At 58.7% G+C, this 8,726-nt stretch overlaps 1 protein-coding gene across 2 annotated transcripts; it reads right to left on the minus strand.

The window, feature by feature from the left end:
* Positions 1–305: 305 nt before the first annotated feature.
* LOC104083235 (bifunctional heparan sulfate N-deacetylase/N-sulfotransferase 1) lies at positions 306–8,681 on the minus strand. 2 transcript variants are annotated; one of them, XM_009586651.1, is made up of 14 exons: positions 8,172–8,681; positions 7,060–7,542; positions 6,756–6,843; positions 6,383–6,537; positions 5,155–5,340; positions 4,690–4,818; positions 4,341–4,523; positions 4,011–4,107; positions 3,733–3,856; positions 2,951–3,125; positions 2,547–2,717; positions 1,534–1,643; positions 539–641; positions 306–425 (listed from the first exon to the last, which is right to left on the minus strand). In XM_009586651.1, exons 1-14 carry the CDS (start codon positions 8,679–8,681, stop codon positions 306–308), a joined length of 2,634 nt encoding a protein of 877 aa, XP_009584946.1. The 2 variants fall into 2 exon arrangements, with proteins under 2 accessions (XP_009584946.1, XP_009584947.1); XM_009586652.1 differs by lacking the exon at positions 2,547–2,717.
* Positions 8,682–8,726: the final 45 nt, after the last annotated feature.

An 8,726-nucleotide genomic window follows, 5' to 3' on the forward strand; every position in this document is an offset into this window, starting at 1 on the left:
TTGGACAGAGAAAAGGGGAATTTGTGCCACTTGCCCACGTCAAAGCAGGGCGGGAAGGGACCTCACCCACAGGCCCAGGAATTACAAAGGGAAAAAAAAAAAAGAAAGAGAAATGGGTGTGGGGTAGGTGGAGAGATGGCAGCACGGGGACCACAGAGTCAGGCCGCTGCTCGGGCAGCCTCCGGCGCAGCTCTCCGCTCCTCGGGGTCCCCTCCACGGCGGCAGCCGGGTATTGCTGAGGAAGGTCCCACCAGGTGCAGGCGTCGGCCCTGCTCGGGTACTGCTGGGCGGGTGGCGGGCTGCAGCTACCTGGTGCTCTGCAGCTCCTCCCGCAGCCAGGTGGGCAGCGTCTGCCCCATTTTGTACAGGAGCTTGGAGAGCTCTATGTTATGATCCCTGTAATAATCCCGCAGGAAGGCGCGCGACTGCAACAGGAGAACAGATAGGAGGGTCAGGGGGACCAGCCCTCAGCCCACCACCAAGGCACGGCCCCCCGGCCCTGCTTGGGACCGTCCCAGGAGGCTTTCTGCATACTCACATCTGAATCCATCTCGGGGTACTTCCTCCCTTTGCTCTTTCCCAAGCATTTCATCTTCCCTCCATCCAGAAGCTGACACCAGAATCCTTTCTTTGGATCAAACCTGCAAAGCGACAGCTCTGCCTTATCCCTCTTGCCCCGCCATGCCTGCCGCCGGCAAGCATGCTGCCCGACAAGCCCCGCTGCTGCCGAGCCCTGCACAGGGGGACTTCTCCACCTCTTTTTAATTCACAGCCCAGCTAACATCTCGTTATCGTCCCCCTGGTACAACAGGTTCCGCGTGCAGCTGCACAGTAAGCAGCCCGACATTCATTCATCACGGCATCGCCCTGCTGTGAGGGAGCACAGGGGTCTACGTGGGTTTAATTATTATGTTCTGCAGCACCTTTGGCTCTGGATGCTCTCAGGAGCCCCATGGCATCTGGGTGCAGACTCAGAGCGGCCACATATACAGGCAAGCCCAGCACAGAGGTAAATTATTGTTTTTCTAGGAGCTCTGGAGGCTCCTGCTTCCCATGGTGGGCTTTAACATCTGGAAGGCTGAGAGTGGGGTGGCACCTGAAGAGGTGCCACACGGTCAGCAGCAAGAGCTGCTCTCTGCAGTGCATGCAGGAGGACCCAGGGTGCTGGGGCTCAACACTATCACAAGTGGCATGAATACACTCCTGAACTCCGCTCCAGGAGCCCAGAGCTGTTCCTGGGCTGCCTAGGGTGACACCACCGTCCCTGCTGCAGTGCCTGGATAAGCACAGCAAAGCAGGGTGCTTGTTGAACGTTATTTCTGACTGCAGCTACCCCAGTGCAGGTCACAGCAACAAGGAGCTGCTGTTCCAGCCTCACGTGAAACCCCGATCTCATCAAAACCAGCAGCAGCTCTGCAGTGAGCCCCAGAGCTGGGGGCTGCCCCAGGACAGTGCTGGGTGTCCCCAGGGGCACCCTGCTGCACTGGGAGCAACGGCAGGTTGGAGGAAGGAGAAGCTCAGGGAAGGACTCACGCCAGGGTCTTGTGGTAATCGATGAGGTTGGTCACGCTGAGGAATTTCTGGACCGTCTCCATCACTTTGGCAGGTTCCGTTCGGAGCAGCTTGCCATCCAGGACCAGGATCTGCAAGGAGCAAGGCAGGGCAGTGAGGTGCCACTAGCTCCCAGCCCTGCTCTCCTGGGGCACAACGACGCCTTCGCCTTACCTTTTGCCATCTTGGAGCCAAATTTGCCACCAGCCCATGCAGGGTCCCCTTTTGAACGCTAATGTGCCCCGGTGTTCACTTACACTGGGTGTTGGAAAATTAAATGCAAGTAAAAGCCAGGGCCAGGATCCATCCAGGACAACACCAGGGCTTCGGCTCAGGGCCGCCCAACCCACAGTCAGCCAGGATTGCATCACAGCAATTACGCCAGAAGCAGACAACTAATAAACTTTATAAGGTTAAATGACTGTGGAAAAATCATTCAGGGACTGAACCCGTACACCGCCAGCAGTGCTCCACTGTGCGGGTCACAGCAAGGCTGGCATCCAGCCCCCGTTTCCCCTGCAGGCAGCTCAAACCACGGGCAGCTTTGCCTGCTATTTTTGTCCTTCTTCGATGTCACGGTGATACCAGGCAGGACAGCCCCATGGGGGTCTGTGGCCAAGAATGCGAGGCAAGCAGTGGGTGCCCCTGCAGAGCCACCCACAGCCCTCCATCCCACGGCCCCCTTTCAACCCTGCTTTGCCAGAGGAGTAGTAGAAGGACCTACCTGCCCAGGACCGGCACAAGGACATCTTTGTGCATCGTTCATCAACAACCTCACATGACAAGGGTTTCCTTCTTGCACAATATCTTCCCTCTGCCCCTTCCCCAAGTACTTTTACTTTTCCCCCCATGACTTTTAGGGTATAAGAAAGGCAGCTCCCATGGGAGCACCCTCGCAGCTGACTTGGGAGCCAAGCTCTCTTCTCCCCACCGCCTTGCTTGTCAGCCCCCCCGAGGATGCTTCCACTGTAGAAGTGGGGTGCTCCCATCCCTACCTGGTTGGCGTGGTAGCTGTTCAGCCAGCGCTCGATGTGGGTGGCGTACCAGCCCGGCACCAGGCAGCGGTTCTGCAGGGTCCGGAGCTTCGGAGCAGCCTCAGGTCCCGCTGTGATCACCTCGTGGAAGGTGTATTTCAGGGCAACTGGGTCGTCGTGAGCTCGCTGGTGCTGTCAGGCATGATCAAGGCAGGTTAGTTCGTGGAGCAACCCAAATCCTGGACTGCTCACGAGGCACCCTGGCTCCAGGGCTACCACGCCGTATCCTTGCACGTCTTGTTCAGCCAAAAAGTGCAGCGCCTGCAGCCACCCCACCTACCAAACCAAGCTGACGGAGGGAAGCCCCTGGCCCACCACCCCCAGGGCTGCCCAAGCCGGGGGAGAGGCAGAGGTGGGCAGCTCACCTGATACCATGAGTAGGCTCGATCTGCAGGGTTGATGAGGATGGTGATGACTTTGGCCTTGGAGAGCAGGGCTGCGGCTCGCCGGGGAGCCAATTCTGAGTCAAAGTAGTTGGCACTTTTCTCGAAGTAGAAGTCAGAAGTGGTGTTGGAGGGGATGGGGAAGAACTCCATGTACCTGGGGGAGGCACAGCATGAGGCAGGCGGATGGGCGCCAAGAGATGTCCCCAGCACCCTCCCTCACAGGTGACATCTCAGACACTCTGTACCATGCACTAACCCTGCAGGGTCGCCCCAGGTCTGACACACTGCCTAGGGCTCCAAGATCCCCTCCAGCCATTTTGGAGGGCCAGGCCTCACCAGATTCCCCAGGCAGACCCCGAAACCAGGGCGTAGCAGGTGCACACACATGCACACGGCTTCTGCCAAGGGCACTTCTGAGGCCCGGCAAGTGGCTTTTGCCTTCAGGACAACATCTCGGGGATAAACCATGGTGGTGTGGTGGTCTGAAGGCAGTGCGGCAGCAACCACCGCCAATGTTGGCTGCACCACAGACCTCCGCAGTGAGGCAAACTCTCTGACCACCCAACAGAGCTGGTGCTGGCATGAGCACACCCTTGCAAAGGGCAGAACCCACGCAGGATTCGTCCCGCCTTGCAGCACCCAGGTGCCCTTTGCCAAGAGCCCGGTGGCTGCAAGGCTGATGAGAAACCCCGTGGCACTGCTGCTCTGGTTCCCGAAGGAACCAGCGCTCCCAGCTCAGCCCCTGAGACGGGGAGACCTACCAGTCGATGCCCTTGTGATAGTTGTGTCCATTGAAGAACTGTATCTCCTCGAAGGTCTCGGAGCTGGGGTAGTTGCTGCTCAGGTCCGGGTGCATCCCCAAGAAGAGATAAAGGGCAGTTGTTCCTTCGGACAGACAGAAAGCGAGAGCTGACTTGGGTCAAACCTCCCTCTGAGCTCTGCTTCAGGGCAGAAGGGCCGAGAGAGGCTCTTTGGGGGTGCACGGGGGACCCGGCAAGCCTCCCAGCACGCTCACGGCACTGAGGGTGAAGGGAAACACCTGTTTTTTGGGGCCCAATGATGAGCAGCTTTGGGAATCGGTCACAGGTCTTTTCTTTGGACCAAATGTCTTTGTGACGCTTGTCTTCACAGGGATCCTGAAACGCACAGGGGGAGGATTAGAGACAGGGCAGCCTGGACAGGACCGCGCACCACTGCTCAGCGCCCTCCAGCCCGAGCAGACGCGCAGGGAGGCCATGCTGCTCAGCAGGCAGGGCAAAGACTGGGGTTATTTCCAGCTCTATGGGGCAAACTCCTTCCTGGCACCACCCGCAGAACCACAAAGAGGCCAAACACCTCCTATTCCCCCCATTCCAGGCACGAGGGCTACCTGCCACAGCGGGTCCTTCTCCTCGGAGAAGATCTGGAAGTATTTCTGTGCCAGCTGCACAGGCGGCAGTGTCTGCAGCTTCAAGTTGGTCCAAGAGTTGAGGAAGCGGACCAGGTGCTTGAAGGTGTACAAGCCCAGGCGATCGTTGCCATAATTGGACAGATGGGTCATGAAGATGCTGATCTGAAGTGGAGAGGATGGAGCAGAGCCTCACCCAGCAGCCATCCCACGCAAACAGCTCCCACCCTGGCCGAGGACGCTGGGGATATTGCCCACAGTGGCACCGGGGGCTGGCTCTGCAAAAGACACCTGTCCGTCTGTCCCCAGGCAGCCGGACGGCAGTACTCACGGGGTTGAGAAGCACAGTCAGGAATAGTTCACCCCCGTTGATGATTTTGTCCAGCTCACTGGAGCCACCGGGGTACTCGTTATAGAAGATGGTGTGTGTGAAGAGGCCGCAGGTTTGCCGGGGGAGTACCTGGGGCAGGAGAAAGACATGGATGAAGCATCCAGGGCTGGGTCCCCTTCCTCCTCCCAAACGACAAGGGGGTCCTCAACCCCTCAGAGGTCAGGATTGGCTCCACTGCCCCTCACCACCTCTGACTTGAATCCTGATGCCCACAAGGGATGGAGGTGGACAGATGGAGAAGCCAAAAATTGTCCTCACACAAGCTTCCCCCACACAGGACGAGCAGAGGGCACAGCCCCCTCAAATCAAAGCATCTGAGCTGCCCAGAAACCACCCACCAAGGTTCTGGGTTTTGGTGGGGGAGGCAGAGGAGAGAAGCACCAGAGATAAAGCCTAGCCACCTACCATGATGCCATTGTGGATGAAGCCACGGCGATAGCGAGCAGGTTTCAGGTGGGGGTACTCCTCTGTGCTCGTCACTTTGATTGACCAAACCTGCTTCCAAGCTTCATACAACTGCACGTGGACGGGGTACACGCCCGAGTGGTGAGGGGCCACGGCGTACCCCATGTCAGTGGGGATGCCATGCTCCTGCAGAGAAGAGAGCAGGGAGTGGGTGACCATGGAGCCCCAAAACCGCAACGTCCCAAACCAATCTCTCCCCAAGGGACAGCCCATTCCCAACTACAAATAGTCAATTCATGCCTCTGGAGAGCAACCAGGGCAGGAGTGTGCATGCACATCTTCTCCTAAACAGGGCTGTCTCCATGAAAAGGAGACCAGCAGCAGACATCCTGGGTGGACATTCGCTCCTCTGCTTCACGTGGACCATCCTCATCCCTGCCATTTCTGCTGTCACCAACAAAACAACAGCAGCAAAGCTTTTCTGTGGAGAATGAGGAGATACATCTACACAGGACTGTAAATTGGTTTATATCAGTAGATATAAAACAGCCTGGAAATTCTGAGCTGGACAACTGCCCATCCCAAGTAGGGATGGTCTGGTCTCTCTCTAATTAAGCACGCCTAATTATCAGACAACGAATTCAAGTTAGCCTGAAGATCCCTCTCTTCGGCCATAGGACCGAATTATTATTACTGGGTCTGGCTTTACTGGGTTTGGATTCAAGACAGCTGTGAGCAAACCAGTCGATCACAGCATGATCTGGTCTCAATGCTGGCTTTATCCAGGGCAGATAAAGGACTGTCCAAGAGGACGGACAACCTCTTACCAAGCTGAAGGTCAGAGCCTGCCCGTATAAACCAAACATGACCCTGACAGCTCGGCCTGCAGAGGGAGTTTCCACCAGCAGGAGCCTCCCGGCACACGGCCACCACTCCAGGATCCTGCATCATTGCCCAGCACAGCATCAAACAGCGCCGGGCTGAGCACCCAACCCTAGGCCCTTAAAATCCAGCACACACCAACCCAAGCAGACGCTTCCCCTGCAGAGCCATGGGTCAGACCTCCGCATCCCCCATGGGTTGGACCCCCGCATCCCCTGATGCTGGGCTAGGCAGGAACAGCTGCAACGCACGGATGATGTCTCCCTTTGAATGGGCAACCCAGGCAGCTCGCTGCCTCCCATCCTCCCCCCACCACAAGCACCCCCGCCGGCAGCATCTTACTCACGACAGCGAATTTCTTGTTTAACGTCATCTGCTCGGCGAGAACCGACTGGTTGTGGAAGAGGTGAGGCTGCATGTGGCTCCACATGTGGGGGAACCACCAGAACTCCCTCACATAGGACAGCAGCAGGTCGTCGCCTTTGTCCTCGGCATCGGTACCTGTGGGCATGATGCTCACCATCACTGCCGGGCACGCGGAGCCATGTGCGAGCAGCCAGGGCAGAGGGAGGGGGAGCCCCTCTCAGTGACCGGGTAATGGGGGGCAGCAGGGTGGGATGCCCGAGGACCCTCCTGCAGCCGCAACTTCAGGTTCTTTGAGCACCAGCTTGTGCCTCAACACCAGCCATATGGCAAAGCAACGCCCTTGCCCTCCTCACCCGTGTGGAAGAATTTCCCTGAGTATCCCAGGTTGAAGGTGAAGTTCGGGATGTGGGTGCGCAGCTCATTCTGCGTGTCGAACAGTGCCTGGGAGCGGGGGAGAGAAAGCAAGACGTCCTCAGCATGCGGCCACAGGGATGGCTGTCACACCAAGGCAAGGACCTGTGTCCCCAAGAGCTTCACAGAGGGGCTCCCATGAGGCCAGGGGATGCTCTGGGGGCAGGAAAGCTCATCCCTAGAGCACCCCAGAGCACCCAGCCCCAGGCATCCCCTGCCCACCCAGCCAGGACATCACAGCTGCACCTTGACATCTTCCACTTTCATGCGCGTGCCCTCCTTGCCCACAAAGATGTCGTCGATGTCCACCAGGATGTAGCGGTCGAGGGGCAGGGAGAGCCTCTTGCCCGTCAGGAAGGAAACAGAGTCCACGAAGACGAGCTTGTGCAGCCAGAAATTGAGGTTGTTGCCAAAAAGCACCCTCTGGATGCCATCGTGGAGGCCCAGGTCCTGCATCACGGTGGTGTGCAGTGCTGCATCCACACTCATGTGCGGGATGGACTCAGCTGACTTGGTCTTGGCCAGGAGGACCGGCTCGTAGGTGGAATGGTTGGACTGGAAGACGGTCCAGTCCTCCCCAGGCAGCACGCCCTTCTCCACCTCACTGGGGCGCGTGATGTACAGCAGGGGCGACTTGGGGTTAATGCTGCAGTCCTTTAGCGCCAGGTTGGAGTGGAGGAAGAGGGGGAAGCCCTTCAGCTGGGCGCTCAGCAGGCTGTTCTCGTTGGCCTGCACGGGGAGAGACGGGAGCTAGAAGAGACAGGATGCCAGGGACAGAGGTGTTGAAAGATACACCAAGTGCCCAGCCTGGCTGTGCAGGCAGGGGCTCACCAGGGGCACCAATGGCCATGGTGAGGGGTTAGGTGGCTCACCACTCCTGGAGATCCAGGTGCTGGGTCCCCCCGCCTCCTTTCCTGAGCATGGGGCACCCTCGTCCCCTTTGCATTCCCAATCCTGCTCACATTCAATGTGCAAGGCCCCTGGGGCTGCGAGCCCTGGGCAGGAGAAGGGCAGAGGACTGCCGAGCAAAATACCTGCTCATGGTTTTGGTGAACCCCAGCAAGGGTCACGGCTGGGAAACGGGATGCTAAAAGCAACCAGACTTATCCCAGAGGTGTGTTTGTACCCCCAAAACATGCAGGAGCCGCACAGCCCTTCCATGGGGAGAGGGCTAAGATGGTGCCCTCTGCGAGAAGCCTGCACCCCACACCAGGCTCCGGGCTGGCTCCACACCAACTCGGGCTGCCTGCAGAAAGCAAGGGGAGGGCGCAGTCCCTGCAGGGCACCAGGCTCCCAGAGCCCCCCACTCACACCCGGCCTGGCCGCGGGGTCTCGGTTCGCCCCACTCACCCCCTTACCTTGAAAAAGCCAATGATGCCCACACCGTACTCCACGCAGTACTTGTCCAGCAGCTCCCGGTTCCAGGCGTCCAGGTTGACGTACTTGAGGATGTTCTCGTAGATGATGAGGGCAAAGCGTCCCCGGTCCTTGTCGGTCAGTGTGGGCATGTCCCCCTTCCCCGGGGCAATCTCCGTCCTGTATTTGAAGCGACTCGACTCCAAAATGGCCACGATCTCCTGGCCCAGCTGGGAGTAGAGGCTCTCCACGAAGACCAGCACCAAGGGGTCTGTGCGGGAGGAGTCGGCCACCTTGAGGGTCTTCAGCGGCAGCAAGCGGGAAGGGGAGACCTTGGGCTCATCGCAGTCAGGCCCCACCACGTCCCCGGAGGGCTCCAAGCCCCTTTTCCACCCATATAAATAATACGCAGAGACGAAAACACTGAGCAGGCAGAAGGCAAAAAGCAGGAGCAACACCACCTGCGGAGAGAGCTGCCGGATACCCCGCCGGGCCCTGGCCAGCACAGTCATCCTTGCATCCGCAGGGTGAGGTGGGGCCCCTCTCCCCTGCCCGCC

Source organism: Fulmarus glacialis, unplaced genomic scaffold (genome assembly GCF_000690835.1).
Source record: "Fulmarus glacialis isolate BGI_N327 unplaced genomic scaffold, ASM69083v1 scaffold28041, whole genome shotgun sequence".
Lineage (NCBI taxonomy): Eukaryota > Metazoa > Chordata > Aves > Procellariiformes > Procellariidae > Fulmarus > Fulmarus glacialis.